This window comes from Glycine max, chromosome 5 (assembly GCF_000004515.6).
Source record: "Glycine max cultivar Williams 82 chromosome 5, Glycine_max_v4.0, whole genome shotgun sequence".
Classification (NCBI taxonomy): Eukaryota; Viridiplantae; Streptophyta; class Magnoliopsida; order Fabales; family Fabaceae; genus Glycine; species Glycine max.
In genome coordinates this window covers 34,680,883-34,700,898 of record NC_038241.2, presented here as the reverse complement: position 1 = coordinate 34,700,898, position 20,016 = coordinate 34,680,883, and the positions used below count along the sequence as shown (strand labels likewise).

Below are 20,016 nucleotides of genomic sequence, written 5' to 3'. Positions count from 1 at the left end.
AAAATAAAAAAAATTAATATTTTTTACAAACTTTTAATATAACTTAATAGTTATAATAAGGTATTAATTTTTTTTTCAGTATTTCTTTAGTATATCCAATTAGAATAATATCAAACTACGCTCTCTAAAATAATTTTTTTTCAAGAGTAATACAATATTTTCTTTCAATTAATTTTTTAAAATTCTCAATTATTGGACTTCAATTAAAAAAGTTCAAAGTTATTTCATATTTAAAAAAAATTCAAATAAGTTGTGAATAATAAAAAATAAATTAACTTGATACGTATACAAAATAATCAAAATTTAAAAGAATTGCAGTATTTTTTTTATATGAACTATCAAAATAATCTCTCTACATAGATTATAATAATTATCTTAAGCGTTAACATTTTAGGATTTTTTTTTCCGTGAGAACCATTTTACTGTTTTTCTTATCAATTAGAGCCATTTTAGGATTTTTATTATTATTAACCTCTTGTCTCTTTCAATCTATTTTTTTATTTCTAAATTTAATTTTAATATTTTTCTTATTCCACCATATGAATTGTTCATTATAAATTTTAAATATAATCGATATATTTGGAAATATTTATTTATTGTAAAGCTTAGTTACATAAAATAAAATAGATATTTATCCTTTGTATTGCAAAAGCTAAAGTACTAGTTAATCATTACTCAAATGTGTGATTTTATCATCAAAATATTTTTTTATGAATCATTACTATTTTATGAAATCTAATCGCTATATTCATTTTAAAGTTATTATTTTTAATTCAAAAATAAATATAAACTATTTTTTTCTTTATTTTTTAAAATGAATATTAACCAACAAATTGTTAGTTTGAATGATACTAAACTCAATTTTGTTAAGCAATATTCCTCATTCGAGTCTTGTGAAGAAGGCACCCACTAAAACTAATCAATCGTATTACTTAACGAAAAATATATAATTATTAACCAAATCAGTAAATACTCCTTAGTCTTTATAAATAATATGATAAAAAAATGAATATTAAAATTCCTGAAATGATCCACAACTATGTTTATGAATTTACAGATTTTTAAATTACATAATTTTTTTCATAATCACCATAGTAAAATTATATAATCTTACTAAGAAATTAACTACAAACGAGTACTCCAAAGGCGGCGACCTTATTAGTTTACTTTACCAGTACGTTCAAAATAAATGTGCAAATTAGCAATCAAAATATTCGGAACCGAATCTCCAATGTCTGAATCCGTGAGGACATATGAATTCGACAAAGAGGTTTCCTCTTGAAGATTATCCAAATTATTTGTTTGTAACACTAACGTCAACACTTACGAACACAACACAAGAATACAACCTATATATTTTTAAAAGTTAACGACTTGAAAATGTCCGATAGAGAATATAAACCAAAAGATAGAGATAAATATTTTGTTTGCAATATCAAGTTTTGTTAAGGACTTTGGAGTCTCAAATTGAAATTCCCTGTATTCTGAAGCACCCAAAACGTGTCTTGAACCAAATAATTAGATTTTAGACTAATTATGTTTTTAGTCCCTTAAATTTAAAAAAAAATCTTTTTAATCCATCTCCTCAAATAAAAAATTTATTTTTATTTTTAAAATTCTGATAAATTAAAAAAATATTTTCAATAAAAAACTATTGTCTTATACCTTTTGTAAGATATTTCTACAATAGCTTTTTTAGAAAAAATAAACTATTAAAAAATCATAAGAAACTATTGTTAAAAAAATCTCACAAAAGGTATAATACAAGAACAAAATTTTAATGATACAACTATTCATATGGAAGAAACAAACATCTACTTTTTTTTTCCTTTCCTCCTGTACCCAAAAAAAAAAACCGGAAGAAATAAGATTTGATAATACGATTATAAATAAACCGGACGTTAGAGATTCAATTAATTTTTTTCTAACAAATAAATAAATACACACATTTAAAAAATATAATGTTTTGTAAAATTTTATAACAGTATTATATTTTATCAAACAAAAATTGATTATATAACTCCCCCCCTTATCCCTAAAGTTATCTTCCAAAGCTTATCCCCATAGGAAAAGTTCAAACCCGAAAATTGACAATTATTGAAAGAGGTTATTAATTGCAATAGTGTGTTAATCATTAGTTATAATATTGTATTTACGAATAGAACAAGACTTAAGTTTTTTTTATTGTAGTTTTGGTATTTTTGCAATTAGATTTAAAATCCAACCTTCATAGTTCATATAATAAAAAATGGTATTAATAGTTAATATTTTTTTTTCTATCATGATATTGATATAAAATATTTATTAAGTTTATTGATAATAAATTTTTATTGAAAAATCTAATTGATAATCTTTGTTATAATTTTTTCTCGTAATTATATTTTTTTCATCCACAAATCAAGATCTTGTTTAATGAGATCAAACTCAATAATCAAATCTATTCAAACCAATGAGATGTTAATACTCAACATATATCAAAGAGAAACTTCAAACTTAAATAAAAATAATACCAACAGCTCACATCTAAAGTCTTATCCTTAGGTATGATTAATATTAATATACATATTTCAAAATAAAATAGAATATTCCATATTTTTTTAAAAGAATTGCACTTTTATTCAAAAGTTTATTATATATAGTTTTTCTAAAGTTATCGTCGCAAGCATATCCTGAGGGGGAAAAAATTTAAGTTTAAATCCAAAAATGACCTAAATCAATTATTGATAGCTCTGATATCAAAGTTCATCGCTTTAATAGTTCTAATAAAAAATTCTTTTTGACATATTTGGTTTAAACTAGGGAGACATAAGGTATGACTTATTTTAAATTAGAAAAGTGTTACAAAATATTGTTTGAATGTAAATGTTAAAGGTGCAATTGTAGATAACAAATAAAAGGCGTGATTAAATTTGTTTGTTTTTAGATTATTTCTATTTCTTGAGAGAACTTAAAAATATTTATATCTTTAATTTTTGTTTTTTTTTTTACAAAATATGTACTTATGATTGATTGTTTTAATTTTTTCACATGTTATCCTTTTAAAGGTAATCATGTTTAAAATATGATTGGATATTAGTTGTGGATACATCTTTTAGTGAAATTTTGAATCTGTATTGGTGATGACTCTCATTGTTTTTTCTCTCTCAATTTTTTAGGTTTTATTAAAAAGATTTCATATATAAATTATGTACTTAATATTTTGGTACTAATATTTTTCTTGAGGATGATATATAGCCTTTCATTCCCTTGTTTCGTCGTGGCAGCCCGCCCGCCCCTCCTTTGCGCCGCCTTCTTAATAGAAGCCGCCGGGTTGACCCCCAACGCCGAATTCTATGGTAGAGAATGCTTTTATTATAATAATTGTCATTAACCATTTTGCATACATAAAACGGCTTATTCTCTAATTTAGATTTATTAACATATTGTATTGTAAGTCAATAATGGACTTGATTGCTATTTAAGAACAACCAAATCTTCCATTCCATCCAGAAACAACTCAAGATTTGTTTTGTTTGACACAAAAAATAAAAATAAAAGATTTTTTTTTTACGTTAAATTTGTTGCTACGATATATTTTTAAATAAACTGGATGTCAGAGATTCAATTTCTTTTTCATTTTATGATCAATTATTATAGATATATAATTCATTGCCTTTTTCTTATGTCTAGGCATGATATTATATTTTCAGGAATTACATTTTTATAAATATTATAACCAAAAAGTTATTTCTAGGTATATTTAAAATGAGGTAAAATAAGATAGAAGTTAAAAGTTACGTTAATTTTTTTTTTCATTTTATGAGAATATCACATATTCACATAAGAAAATGTAATACTTTTTTAGAATTTATATCAAACATGAAAATGTTATATTTTTAAATTCACAATTACGGCAAGGAACTAATTTTATATGACTTGAAACAAACATGTTGATAGTGAAAATAGAAGTTATAACTTTCTCAAAAATAATTTTTAAAACTCAAAAGAAAAATGAGAATATGACATTTTCATGTTTATTATTGTGAGAAATCAACTTTTAATCCCTCGAATACGCTTATAAAAAAAAAAAAAAACGGTGAAGGTTTTTAGTTACGTATGTTTTTTATTGTTTGTAAGGTTGCAATTTGGGAGATTTTAAACCGTGTGCAACTCGAAACTGTAGGCAACATGTTAGTGAATAGTGATGTAGATTTGAGAAGTATATTTAAGCACAAGGTTCAATAACTCCTAAAAAGAAGGATAATACTCAATAATAACTATTAAAAAATACAAGTGAGCTTAAACATGTTAATAAAGTGGGCCAAATGGTATTTGTCAACTGTCTGAAGTATAATCTACATGTCAAAATAGAATTACATATAGAAAATTAGGTATCACAACTTTTAAGAATAATAAAAGATGTTACTTATAGAACTGGTTTTTGCTATGATTATTAAAACAACATTGTTTTTAATAATTATTAGAAAACAAGTGGGCTTAAACATGTTAATAAAGTGGGCAATGGTATTAATTTGTCAACTGTTTGAAACAGAGTCTACATGTCTAAATAAAATTAAACAAAGAAGTTAGGTAAGATAACAACTTTCCACAACAATAAAAGATGTTACTGACATAAATGTTTTTTCCCCTCCTACATAGAGCTTTCATAAAAGCTAATCTTACTCGAGGTAGAACAAGGCAGTATTATTTGAATGTTGTAAATCTAAAACATATATGGATAATATAGAAGATAAAAAGAAATAATACTAATGTTGGAACACTATCTATTTGGGTTTTATTTATCCTAAATGTTACATCGTAAAAAATATTAATTAAAATTAATAGTGGATCAATTATTGATGACTTTGGTGTCAATGAAAAAATTTAAAAATATTAAATTTGACACGTGAAACCTAAATAAATAAATATACGTATTTAAAATCAAATAAAATATTTTATAAAAATTTAAAATTGGATATATTATATTTTATCGAAAAATTGATCATGTAAGGGGCTAATAATTTTCTACAATGTGATAAAAGGATTGCCTTGGAAAGACGATAATTGTGAAAACCTAAATAAAAAACTTTACATTATCAATATATTTTAATTAAATTTTATATCTTTTTGTGTAGACTATCAAAATAAAGGCCAATTATCATATTATTTATACATCAAATTTAAAAATATTAGACGTGAAAAATTATATTAGAAAAAATTAGAATTTTACATCAACTAAAGATATTACAAAAATATAATATAAAAGTGGGAATAATTCTCACATATGTTGGATCAAAACTAACATTCTAATATGGTATTAAAACATGTGTTAAATATATTAAAAAAGTAATCTATCATATTATTTATAAACGTATTAAAAAAAATTAAATTTCACATCAATTAAAAATAAACTTTACATATAAAAATCTGTTAATACAAAATTCATATCAAATTTCACAAATAATGTGTAACTAGTCAATTAATAACTTAATGGTTGTATTCATTACTTAGTAATGTTGATTAAAACATGCGATAAAAACAACTAAAAGAGTAACGGATGTGCAATACTACTAATTAGTAATGCTAATTCAAGCACATAATTAAGTTTTCTCAGTCTCCCTCTTCCTATTAATCATATGCATTATCTATCATATTTCTTTCTCTGGTTTAAAATATATGTGATAGATGTTTAAGAATCATTTTTGGAAAAAAAAAATCTAGATTTGTAAAACCCACCCAATGATACAAAGGCCACACCTTGGCCTCCCACTGTTTACTTAGGGCTAAAACAACAGCTAACCACAAACGTAAAACTTGTTTATTTTTTTTTGGTGAAATCCAATCACGCAAAACTAAATAAAATAAAAAATGAAATGAGAACCATATAAAATCGATAAGTCATAAAGAGTAATAGCAGCAAAACACACGCAAACAAAATCAAGTAGTAAGAGCGAGAAGAGAGAAGAAGAAAGGGAGAGAGATAATGCAGTGTTATGGCTTAACCGTACCGGGAAGCGTGCCCACCGTATCTCCAGTGTTCTTGAGGCCCAACAGGCCCATTATCGCGACCCGAATCGCGTTTCCCAAGGCGACCCTGAATAAGAACCAGGGCTTCGTGGTGGAGCTGAGCTTCTACGAGCTTCTGGGCATACCCGAATCGGTTTCGGTAACGGAGATCAAGAACGCCTACAAGCAACTCGCCCGAAAGTACCACCCTGACGTGTCGCCACCGGGTCGGGTCGAAGAGTACACCAAGAGGTTTATTCAGGTGCAGGAGGCCTACGAAACCTTATCTGATCCTTCCCGAAGAGCTATGTACGATAAGGACATGGCCAGGGGCATTAACTTGGCCTTCAACGCTCGTCGACGCTATAATTATCACGATCAGGTTTTAATTATTCCATTCATTTGATTTGAATCACATGATTCGCCATTTCAGGAGATATAAGGTCGGTTGGATGGTTAAGAAAGAAGGAAAGGAGGGATTGTTGGCGGGTTTGATCCCTCCCTCCTGCTAACGAACTAACCATTACCATTTGCCGCCATTTGAATTGTATGATTTGGCAAGTGTAGGATGAATTGCAAATGACTTTGAATTGTTCGTTATATGATATGATTCAATGATTTCTTGTGTTTTCTATTTTTTTGGGTGGCTTTTCTTTTAACAGTCCTCGTTAAAGATATTGAAAATTAAAATAAGGTTAAATTGTGAAATAAAAAGGAACAGGGAATTAGGTATAGTGCTGCTTAGTGCATGTTGTTTGGTTGTTCCTTTACTTTGTTTAAAATTATTACATTGAGCTCTATACATCGTTTATTTGACATACTAGGCCTGTTTTTCACTGTGTATCTAAACTTATGATTTGATGAGTTAGGATTCACAATTGAAAAATTAGCTCGGTGGTTCAAAATTTGAATTTGAATTTAATCTAATCTGATATATTGTCAGCAAACAAAGAAATTGACTGTAACTTTGACCTGGAATGGGAATTGCTTCATCATGCACGTTTGAATTCTGATATTTTATATTTCAGGGTGCTTTTTATAAGTTAGTAATAGGAACTTGATTCTTTCTCTGTTCTATGCCTTTTGTTTTCGAAAAATTACAGTTGTAGCGGTCACCTTGCTTCTGTTGGAATTTCTTTTTCATGATGGTATCACAGATTCCTCCTGCTGTTTGTGAACTTATATTAATATTTAATGTGTCCCTTACAAAATTTGACTTCTGCTCTGCACCTATCCATAATTGATATTTTTATAATTTATGAGGACTATTCTGGCTTTTGTTCTTTTTCCATTTTTTTTTTCCTTTTTGAATATGTCGACTTGAATCCCAGCCTCTCCGCCCCAAAATCTGAACAAGTGTGTTGTAGTTGGCTCTTCAGCACATGAAAGTCTGTTGTACAAGTTAAATTTCTTTTTCATGATGGTATAACAGATTCTTCCTGCTGTGAGGTTGTGTTATTTTATGCAATATCTATTAACTTCTGCACTGTACCTAGACACCCAATCATTCTATTTTCATAAATTATGAGGGCTTCCGGCAGATACTTCCTTATGACGTTTTCCTGGTAGGAATACATTGTTTCTGGATTTCTATTACGGCTTTTGTTCTTTTTCCAAAAAAAAAATTAAATCTTTTTGAATATGTTAACTTCAATCCCAGCTCACCACCGTAAAAACTGAATAAGTGTGTTGTTGCTGTATAACATGTATAATTGGCTCTTCAACACATTAAAAGTCTGTGCAAGCTAACAGTATGAAAGGATATAAATATTAGTATTATTAACAATTAACAATAATGATGATGAAACGTGTCTGCTAATGAGATTGAGTGTGATCTTAATTATTTCTTTATTCATATACTACTGTTCGGCATTTTTTTTTATCGTGTTAACGAGTAAGTGGGAATTCATGAATAATGCATCCTAAAGAGATAGGGACATGTTAATTTATTGTATTTGCTTGTTCAGTTGTCTAATTCACTTTATTTCCCCTTGTAATTTTAAATTGAAGAAAAGGGGGTAGAGGTGTTTGGCTAGAACAATAATTGTTTTGCTCACTGATTCTAAGCTGTTGGTTTTGAATCAGGTGGTTGAACAAAAAAGTGAATGGAAAGTCAGGTGGAAATCTCAACTGTCAGAGCTGAAGAGAAGAAGTAACAGCAAGGATGTTGGAGGGAATATGTCATGGGCAGCACGAATGCGCCAGCAGAGGGATGAATTGTCAAATGAATCATGACCTGGATTTTCCTTAGTTCTCTATATGTATGTAACTAGTTGTATATATAGATAATAGATAATGTGTACATCTTCCTACTCGAGATCAAATCAGATATAAAATTGATGTTGAGAAAACGTGCCCTTGGCCCATTGCTCTACTCACAGTTTTCAGCGTGCTAACCATATAGTCGGCTGAATTAACGTCTCTAGCCATTTTAGTGTGTTTTGGTTATCATTTGCAAAATTGATTTTGAACAAAATTAATTTTAGATAAAATTGCTTTTGAAGTTAAGTGATTTATATTTAGATCATTAGATGATTTTATTCTAAAAGCAAGTTAGTAACAAAATTTAGTATAATTTTTTTATTTAATGCAAAAATTATTTATAATTACTTTAACTCAATTGATTAGATTTAGAATTAACTTCTTAATGCAAAATTAAATGTGAATATTAATTGAAAATTATGTTAGTTGGTATTTCAATTGTAAGTTTGAATATTCTAAGGGGGATTCAAATAAAGTGAGGATAACAAGTGAGATTTGAGTCTAGTCCATAAAATCATGGCGACTTTATAAATAAGTTGAAGCTAGTATGTAACTATTTATTGCTTCACTCTTGATTTTTTAATCAATTCTGCTAAAAGTGATTTTAAACTAGACACACTATTAGTGTAACTAGCAGCTAGACCTGTGTATTGCACAATTTTTTCTAAGAAAAAAAAACTAAAGAGAAAGGGAGAATAAAAAAGAGTAAAATAAAAAGTTGAAATTATTTTCTTGAAAAACTGTTCAACTGACATGTAGCGATGTCTTGACAATTTTTTTTAATACTTTATTTATGGATTGTTCTGTATTGTTGTTATTTTGGCTGTGAGAAGAATTTGGGGTGCCTACCTATGTGTAGGGTGGGAGGAAGAAAAATAGTTTGGACCTTGGTTGCCAGCAAGTGGGATTAGGAACTTTGGTTTTCGTTTATGCATTTAAATGGACGAGTATCAAGGGTCAAATGTGATTGAATTTTCTTTTTGATCGGCCAAAAATGATCGAATTAAACTCCACAAACTATACAATTTGGAAGCTCCTCATGAAACTGTTATATGATATTTATTTCGGCTGAGAAGATTTTTGGGTTGCCTATTTATGTGTAAGGTGGAAAAATATTTGGTTACCAACCAGTAGGATTAGGAAGTTTGGTTTAATATCAAGAGTCAAATATGATCGAATTAATCTCCACAAATTATACAACTTGAAAGGCCCTCATGAAGCGTGTCATATGGTAGTTATTTTTGGCGTGAGAAGATTGTCGGGGTGCCTGTTTATGTGTAAGATTTTCGGACTTTATTTTTTTTTCTCTCTTTTCGAAATGTTTTGGACTTTGGTCGTTAGGAACTTTCGTTTGTCAAGGGTCAAATATGATTGAATTAAACTACACAAATTATACAATTTGAAAGCCCCTCATCAAACGTGTTATGTTAAGAAAAAATGGTGTAATATTTTCTTCCATCATTTAAAGTCTTTAGAGTATAATATTACTGTCAAACTCTAATAAATTCAAACATTATATTTAATCAATAAATGATTTAAGAAATTTTTTTCTCCTTCCATTCAATTGTCTTGGTCAACATCTTAGTTTTATCATAGAATTCAAACTGTTTACCTAGAGTTGATAGATTTCTTTTTTATTACTCATTGATTCTACAAGTATTTAATCATATCTAATATTCATTCATCCAGTGTCCTAAGACATTAGGTGTCCCAAGTTAAAATATAACAAATAATTTTTATAATTACTAGAATAATATCATGTCAAAAAAAACTATTATATTTGTTGAAAATTTTCTATTGACATATCAATGTAATATTAATTATTAGGAATTCTTAATTGAGTCAGTTTAATGATGATATCCACATGTACATAATCTATAAATGTAATTTAATAAATGAGATTTATTAATTTTTATCCAATAAAGATCATCTATTCAGATTGTTGATGTTCTATTCACAATAATTTTATTATCAAGAACAATTTAGATTAAAATTATAAAAAATTTATTTCTTATTATCATAATTTCTATAATAATAACAAGTTTCTAGTTTTAATCAAGGATTTGTCAAATTAATAATTCAATAAAATAATAAATATTATAATTAAATAAAAAACAATTTTTTATTAAAATTGATAACATAATCAATTTGATATTATACATACACATTTATCCCAACATTCATAAATGAAAAAGCTATTGGTTTGATTAATTATGCAGTGGTTGGAAGTAGGAATGACAAGGAAACTGGCCGAAATTGGCCAAATTGAATGAGCAAAATAACATACAGAATGAAGCATTATGATTCGGAAGCTAATGGATACGAATACGAATAAGGTAATATGCATCTAAGCATATTTCAAGATGTTGTGAATAAAATTGACGCATAAAAGTTACACCAAGTGATGAGTTGTGAGCATTGTTGTGGCTTGGTTCAGTGCCTGACACGTGTAAGTTTTGGTAGTAAATCGTGATATCGATTAAATATTGGTTAACATGCAAACTATGTACATGGTTAGCTGTTTTGGCTGATAATTAATCTGTGTGTGAAAATTTTATTAACTACCTCTTTGTGGTAATTATATATATTTTTTCGTTTATAAAAATTGAATTTGAAATCTTACGTATAAAAAAAATGAATTTAATTTTACTTGTACCAATAATTATTCGGTTGATATTGATTAATTTAACTTTAAATTAAAATTAACTTGACATTGTCAATGGTACATACCATGTTGTCTTGTATGAGTTTGAATTCCCATGAGACACCCTTGTACTTCCCGTTCCCATGCCCATACCCACACCACATGCCATTCTCCCGACCAAAGAGAGAGAAAGAAAGAGGAGGATTAATTTGCTTTTATCAATAAAAGTTGTAATGCCAAAGTGTTGCAAATTTGTAACTTGAGATAACTTTCTTTAAGATAACCTTGAAGTTAAGGGTGAGTGGGGGATTCTTCCCATTTAAGAGTCATGAGTTAGGACAACTAATAATTTCAGTTGGGGGACAGGGAATGGGAAAAGAAGAATTTGATTCTAATTTCTGATCACATGTAATAGTTTCAAAGTAAGTTTTTCATCAACAAAAGGTCAATCCAGTGAGATGGCCCTCCTTACAATCCTCTTTCTTATTTCCAACAATGAAACTAATAATTATTAAAAAATACATTACTTACTTGCAACCCTATATATGAAGAAAACTCTTAGTAAAAAATATTGTCCACCATCTTAGGAGCAACAACACTTGGAATATGCAGGTGAGACTATGAAGCATGTCCCTTTCCCAAAGCCTATGAACTTGCAGTGGGCATCACAGCTTGGAGTGTCTTCGCATGATCCAAGACAGATCTGTTGGCTGCTCACAGCATGTGAAAATAGAACAATAATCATGGTTGCAACTGCAAGAATAACTTTCACCAAAATCATTGAAACAAGTGAACGAGGCATTCTTGTGTACGATCGACAGCTTATTGTGGCACTTTGTATCCTGTGTGTTGTGTTTTCTTTTTTCTGAGTAATGATGTTGAGTGTTGCAGAGAACCAAAATAGTCCTTTAAGATTAACATCAAAATAAATTAGTGTAATATATATTGCTCTCTCAAAGAGAATCAAGTGTAATTTTCAAAAGAAACGGGAGTATTGTGTGAATATATTGATCACTCAAGAGAATAATACAGTGTATATTTTAAGAGCTAAGGGAGTAATGTGTAATTTCTTCAAAGTGAGAAGAATATTGATAAAATTTTGTTTTCATTTTTTAAAGTCACAAACATATTTTTCAATCCGTTCTTGTTGGGCAAAATTATAATGTTCTATTAGAGAGTAATTCTTGTGTGAATATAATTATACCAATAGACAGAGTAAATATCGAAAGCCCAGAATGTACTAAAACATACCAGTATAAAATATAAATTCGCGTTATACAAAGTATTATTTATATATTGTTAGGATTTTTGTTTTAAAACCCGTATGTTCTAAATATAATAAAATATTGCATCGAGTTGATACAATATGAAATATAATCACAGTTTTTTAAATCAAACCGGCCGGTTCAAATAAATATGGTCCTATTATTCGGTCCGTCACACCCTTAAAACTATTAGGATAAAGACCGTTCAAAAACCGTACAATCCGGTAAAAACTCACGGTTCAATTGGTTTAACCGGTCCAACCCAAAATCTTTAAACTAACACGAGCAACATGCAAAACTAACCGGTCCGACATAGTTAATATTTTTTTTATTATAAAACTTCATTTTATATCTCTTGTGTATAAATTATTTTTGACTAAAATACCTTAAATTATCTTTCTTTCTCTCTTATGCAAATTGGAAAAGACGAATGAATTTTCAATAAAATTAAGGATAATTTTTTTAAAAAAATATAATAAATATAAATAAATTTAATGTTAATAACTAAATTAATTAATATTCTTATTAATCATAAATGAGTTAATTATTTCTTATAATTTGAAACAAATGGAGGGAGGATAACTCAAATTCATTTTTAAAATATATGGAGTTTAATTTTTAAAACTTACATGTCAAAATTGACTTTAATTGATTAAAGTTTTTTTTACTGGGTAAAAGGGACTCAAGCCCAACATACAAACTAAGACTAAGCAACCAAAAAACTTGCTACATCAGCATAATAAAAGAGCTAGTGCAGGACAAAGCCTTCTTAACCAAAGCATCTTCCACCAAATTGGTCATTAACAATCCTTCTGACAAAAAACATATGAACAACACGTAAAATCTTTTTATTGCAAACAATCTTGTTTGGGTTTGAAATATGGAAAATCTATAAATCCCCGTCATTTAGTGTTACAACTCTTTATTTAGACTGTAAAAATGTCAAGATCAAATTACTATATCAAACATAAACTCTTTTTAAAAGTTTAGACTGATAATTGATGGATGCATTCTCCCACGGTCGGTTCATTTTGATTTCCAATGTTGTCTACTCTAATTAAGCAAGCGGTGAATGTACAAAATTATTTTTCTTGTACAATTGTTGCATAAATGGCATTAAATCGTTTCCGTTCAAAATTATATATGAATCTGTCCCTAAGTTGAGTTTGTTCCAAAATGTGATAGACCACACAGCACTCATTTATCTATCTATAGAGCCTGCAGAACTTACCATTCCATTCATGCATATACAACATTTCATTCATACTTATACCCTATAATAAATGTGTGTATTAAAGCCAAAAGCATCAACACTATAAGCGTTGGTGTTTCTATAAAATAGGAAAAACCTGAACTCGACCATGGTTAAAACAGGTTTTCTCGTAAACATCAAATCGGAATCAGATAAGTATTTACGAGTTCAAATTTAATTGTTATGTATAGAATTACGTATCCTTAAAAAATAGTCCCAAGTGTATTGGTCCCTACCATCGCTCCAGGTTTATTTACCTTTTTTATGACAATAACTTTCTTAAAAATAGCCCCAAGTTACCAATTCAACACTATGGTCTATGGATTTAAAAGAACTTAAAAGACAACACAAATATTAACAAATCAACAAATTAAAGATAAAAATGATTGTCACAATTAATTTAATGGGTTTGATCTTCGCAATTTTCTTTAGTGAGTCACCACTAATTTTATTGGAATATGGAAAAAATGAAAAATCTTAAAATTTAAGTATCGCATGTGCATTGGAAGGGTGGAAATTAAACCCCACGTCTTCTCTAAATCACCCATCCCAAGTTTTTTTTTAATGAAAAAATCAACCATGCCAATTGATTGCACAAATATTTGTTTTCTCATTTTAACATAAATAAGAGAAAAATAATTTTAATTCCATGGGTGAAACCTACTCATACGGTGTAGTAAAGAACTAAAAACTCACATAGTTTGATTAAAAATAATTGTGAATAGGTTATTTTTTTAAAAAAATTATATATTTTTAAATCAAATAAATAAACTTAAAAGATTGGCAAACGATAAATATACATCGAAAACGATAACTCTTGACGTCTCAACATCTCTTGGAGCACCACATGGCAATTTTTTTTTACCATGTTCCATTTTGATCTCCATTAATCTTGTCAACAGTAAGCACGTGGTACGAAATTGTTTGTGTTGTACGTGGTTTTTCATGCGTTGCTTCAAATCGCAAAAGGGAACAGTTTTTTAATTTATTTTAAACACCTTTCTAATATCTTTCTATCATATCATAAGTTCTATAATATTTATATTTTTTTTCTTTTTTTTTTTTCAATCACCAGGTGTCTAATGACATGGAGGATCTCCGTTCAATTTTTTTGTGTTGGTCCATCCAAAATTATATATGAATCTGCCCCTACGTTGAGTTTGTTCCAATACGTGATAAACCACTCGTTTATTTATAAGCCCGAAGAACTTACAATCCCGTTCATGCATATACAACATTTTATTTCTAAACATGGAGCTTCTTTTTCCCTTCTCTCTCCTATTCACCTTTGCTTGCATTTTACTTGCATTGTTCAACACTCTGAATCGTTCAAATTCCAAAAACTTGCCACCTGGAAACTGCCTCTTCTAGGCAACATTCACCAATTTCTTGGGCCACTTCCCCACCAAACTTTGGCAAACTTGGCTAATTAACCAACATGGACCCTTGATGCACCTACAACTTGGTGAAAAGCCACACATAATAGCTCTTCAGCAGATATTGCCAAAGAGATTATGAAAACTCATGATGCCATCTTTGCCAATAGGCCCCATCTTCTTGCTTCCAAATTCTTTGTCTATGATAGCAGCGACATTTATAGCCTTCTCTTCTTACGGAAGAGCTTGGAGGCAACTAAAAAATTTTGCATTTCAGAGTTGTTAAATGCAAAGCATGTTTAATCACTAAGGCACACAAGAGAAAAAGAGGCAACTAAACTTGTTAGAAATGTCTATGCCAATGAAGGGTCAATTATCAATCTTACTACTAAGGAAATTGAGTCAGTGACAATTGCTATAATTGCAAGGGCAGCTAATGGTACAAAATGCAAAGACCAAGAAGCTTTCGTGTCAACGATGGAGCAAATGCTAGTGCTATTGGGAGGTTTCTCAATTGCTGATTTCTACCCTTCAATCAAAGTGCTTCCTTTGCTCACGTACGTACAGGAATGAAAACTAGAGTTGAAAGAGCACAGAGAGAGAATGACAAGATCCTAGAACATATGGTCAAGGATCACCAGGAAAATAGGAACAAGCATGGAGTGACGCACGAGGATTTTATTGATATTCTTCTCAAAACTCAAAAGAGAGATGACTTGGAAATTCCCATGACCCACAACAACATCAAAGCACTCATCTGGGTCGGTATGCATTTTTCTTTAAGATTACTTTGAAGATTTCCCATATATACAACTATATACATAGATATTAAATTACTAACATAATAAATTACACTTTATATATATATATATATATATATATATATATATATATATATATATATATATATATATAGAAAATTGAAGTAGCAAGTTATTAAAATATTTTTTATAAGCAAATAAGTGAGTGTACTATACTCGTTTTTTTAGGAGCATTTTAGAAAGATATACTTCCCTGATCAAGAAAATTAAAGTTTAACCGGTTAAAATACTTTATCTATAAAATAAGTGGATAACAACTCTCTCTTTTCCTTTCCTTCTTTATAAAATATATTTAAATTGATAATAAAGAGTGAAATAAGATTGGAAACAAAAGTGACATTTTTTTTATGACTATCAGTATAATAGAAAGAGAAGTATTGAAATATATTTTATTTCATTTTGTTCTATTCTTCTTCTTTTTGTTCCTCTTAAATTAAAAGATATGGAATTGAATGGGATTTTTATTTCACCCTATTATATTTCATTGGATTGGTTCATCCTTAAATATCTAAATGAGCTTACCAATTAATACCAGGAAAAAACAGAACGAACTATACGGCTATACCCTAATCCCTTGGGTCCACCTCATCACTCCCCCTGTTGCTAATTGGCTACACTTTTTATTCCTTGGCCAATTTCTAAAGGGGTCCCTAAATTATTGCCTTCTTGGAAAAGTCTTCAACTTACTGGTGCCCATACCCTATGCCCATTTTGCTTGTTTCTTTCCCAAAGACGTGAGTGAGGTCTACGTTGTTTTTATTTAATTTTTGGGCATTGCCATGCGATGTCGTATAAGCCACTACTACATATGTTTTTAGCAACATTTAACTGCTTAATGTTACGAATAAGACCGTTTTGTAACATTTATAAAACTAAATGTTACTAAATTATGATATTGTTTTTTAAAATATTTATACATAGTTAAAATATTGTCAAAATATGTTTCGTTACATTCTACGTCTCTCACCGCACCTTTGTTCACGACAATGTTCCCACATCTCTCACGCCAACTTTTGTTCTCTGTTCTTATTCTTCTCACATTGCAGTTTCTTATGTTGCTCATCCTATAAATATTTAAAAATTAATAAATTAAAATATTATTTGAACCTTTTTTATTTGAAACGTTAATACTAGTTGTAATTAAATTTTTCGGAAAGAGGTATCAGCTTTGGATTGTGCTACACCACATATTTAGCTTTATTATTAAGAGTAAATTATACTATTCCTTGAAATCCCTTCTGAAATCTCTCCTAATTATTTTTTATTTCGATACTAACTCAGCTCTTTCGATTTTTTTGAAAAATATTACTTTGATATTTTTTTATATATTACCCTAACTCCTTAATTGTGATCATGCTTTTCATAAGAAAAATTGTTGTAAACATTAAAAAGGAGTTTGACAATGTCATAGATATTAATCTAATTTACTCTATTATTAATGTTCTAAATTAGATTGATGGTTAATTAATTTCAGGACATGTTTGCTGGTGGGACAGCTGCACCAACAGCAGTTACAGTATGGGCAATGTCAGAACATATGAAAAATCCTAAGGTTATGGAAAAGGCACATACTGAGATAAGAAAGGTCTTCAATGTGAAAGGTTATGTGGATGAAACAGGCCTTAGACAGTGTCAATACTTAAATTCAGTCATAAAAGAAACAAAAAGGCTACACCTCCTGAGGCATTATTAGTCTCAAGAGAAAACAGTGAGGCATGTGTAATCAATGGATATGAAATCCCTGCAAAGAGCAAAGTCATTATCAATGCTTGGGCCATTGGGAGAGAATCAAACTCTTATGATTTCAGTGGCACAAACTTTGAATACATCCCCTTTGGGGCTGGAAGGAGAATTTGTCCTGGAGCTGCATTTTCCATGCCTTACATGTTGCTGTCAGTGGCCAATTTGCTTTACCATTTTGTTTGGGAGCTGCCAAATGGAGCAATACACCAAGAATTGGACATGACTCATGAGTCTTTTGGCCTAACTGTCAAAAGAGCAAATGATCTTTGCTTAATTCCCATTCCTTATCACCCAACATCCTAACTTGGCCATCAATAAAAACTATATGATAAACTGGCTAGGTGTGTTTATTTATCTTTATCAAGTGTATTAGAACGACGTGGGGTGATAAAGTGACTTGCAGCGTGTTTGTTTCACGAATTAAAATGAATTTATGAGAATATAATATTCTTATGTATGTTATGAATTTGGAAAAAAATATTCCTTAAAGGAAAATAGTTATAATGATTTAAGTAACTTTTATTTTCATGAAGAGTGAAAAAAATATATTTCCATGAAATTGTAGGAAGTTATGTTGTAATCCAATTATAACTTACATTTTAATTCTTATTTTTTATTTTAATTATTTTAATTTTGAAAATATTTACAAATATTAACATTTAGTCTAACACATTTTTAAATATCTCAAGAATATGCTTAAATGATTGCGGGCCTATTTGTTTCACAGCCATGTGAATTTGAGAATAAAATATTTTCATGTTTGTGAATTTTGAAAAATATTCTTGAGGGTTGTTTATTCACATTAAAATAATAGTCCTACCATCATTTAATTCATTTCTATTCATGTGATAAGAGGTGAAAAAGTTATATTTCTATGGCGGTTGTAGGAAGCTATGTATGTTTTGACCCAATTATAACTTTCATTTCAACTCTTATTTTTTTAATTATTTTAAAATTTATAAATATTAAATAGACAAACACATTAATATTTATAAAAATTTGATACAACATCATTTTGTGAAACAAACACACGGTTAGGTATGTTTAATAAAAAATATGATTAGTTTATCTTTTTTATTCTTCAATTTATTTTTAAAATGTAATCATTTATTAATAATTAATTATTTCTAATATTTTTTTTTAAAAAAAATCGATTAAAAAGTAGTCACTTCCAAATATGTACAAAGAGAGCAATTATGTGAAGTACTCCTTTATTAGTGAAGGTGATAGATTTAAACTTCGTACCAATAATGTAGCAAAAGATAAAGATTGATGGGTGTCCTCTTGAATTACATGGCTGTATTCTATCACTATGTCAAGGATAAATATGTATAGGCGACATTTCATTATGTAAATAATGGGCTAAATATAATTTTAAAATTTCTTTTATTTATTTTATAATTTTGATTCCTCTATTTTAAAATTGAGATATTTAGTTCTCCTATTTTAAAAGATCCGTAATTTTGTTCTCCTTATTTCAAAATGTAAACATTTGATTCTTATATTTTAAAAAATTAGTAATTGTATTTCTCGTATTTTAAAAAATCTACAATTTTGATTTAATTTTAATTTTTCCTATGTTTCATTTGTTTTATTTTTTACTTTGTAATTAATTAAATTATATTTTATGATACCTTAAATGAATATATTAGATTTAAGATTTAATTGAGCCAAAAAAAAAGAAATAAAACGAGATAAAATAAAAAATTTGATAAGAATTACAAATTTTTTAAAATAAAAGAATTATTGTGATTTTTTTTTAAATAGAATGATTAATTGTCTCTATTCTAAAATGAGAGAACTAAAATTATAAATTTTTTAAAATAGAAGATTCAAATATCTCAATTTAAAAATAGACAAATCAAAGTTATGAAAAGAAAAAATATGAAAAGTCAAATTAGATTTAAGTCATTTAATTTTAATAAAATCAAATAGTTAACATTTTAATAACTCATTGTCTTAACTCATCATTAGGTGACACAAGTATGATTGTGTGGCTGAAGTAATGGAGGCTGTCTTTGTTTATCATTGTCTCGATCATAAGGATAAATTCCTAGCAGCTAGCTACCATAATATTAAGTCAATTAGTATTAAAATTAAATCCAAATAAATAAAGTAAACTCTAGCTGATTTATACTTACAAATTACATCCTTCCAAGTCAATTTAAGATTTGCAACTTGACTTAAACTAAATCTTCAATGCTCATAAATAAACATATAATATATGGAAAATGAAAGGAAACTTCATAGATAGCCTTAGGATGAAAACATTTAATTGCACCATTGACCATTGATTTGTGCTTTTTAATTTTTTTTATGCAGATTTGTGCTCTTTAATTGCAATCTACAACTTGGCATATTATTTTATCTCGAACTCCTAACAACCATTTTAATGAATTGTCTTTTCATTATATTAATTTTATGTTTTTTTCTTGAAGAATTGACTATTGAGGGTGAAATATATATGTTGATTATTTTTTTTGTTATAAATGTTTAAAAATTTATTTTTTGACGGAAAATTAAAAACTTACTGAATATAATTAATAATAAATAATAGTTACTTAAAAATTCTTCTATATATAAAAACACAATTTCCGCATTTATACCATTTTATTAACATTAAATATACATATTCTCAATTTACAATAAATTAGAGAAATCTATACTA

At 28.4% G+C, this 20,016-nt stretch overlaps 2 protein-coding genes and 1 pseudogene across 2 annotated transcripts in view; 2 read left to right on the top strand and 1 right to left on the bottom strand.

Annotated features, from left to right (window-relative positions):
- The window catches only part of CHS2 (chalcone synthase 2), a 97,568-nt gene that overhangs the window by 31,101 nt on the left and 46,451 nt on the right, over positions 1-20,016 (bottom strand). The window lies entirely within an intron of this gene.
- On the top strand, positions 5,878-8,336 carry LOC100819682 (chaperone protein dnaJ 20, chloroplastic). The gene is made up of 2 exons (XM_003524885.5): positions 5,878-6,367; positions 8,071-8,336. The coding sequence occupies exons 1-2, from the start codon at positions 5,963-5,965 to the stop codon at positions 8,218-8,220; spliced, it is 555 nt and encodes a 184-aa protein (XP_003524933.1). The 5' UTR covers positions 5,878-5,962; the 3' UTR covers positions 8,221-8,336.
- Positions 14,337-17,837, top strand: LOC100796392 (cytochrome P450 71D10-like; annotated as a pseudogene).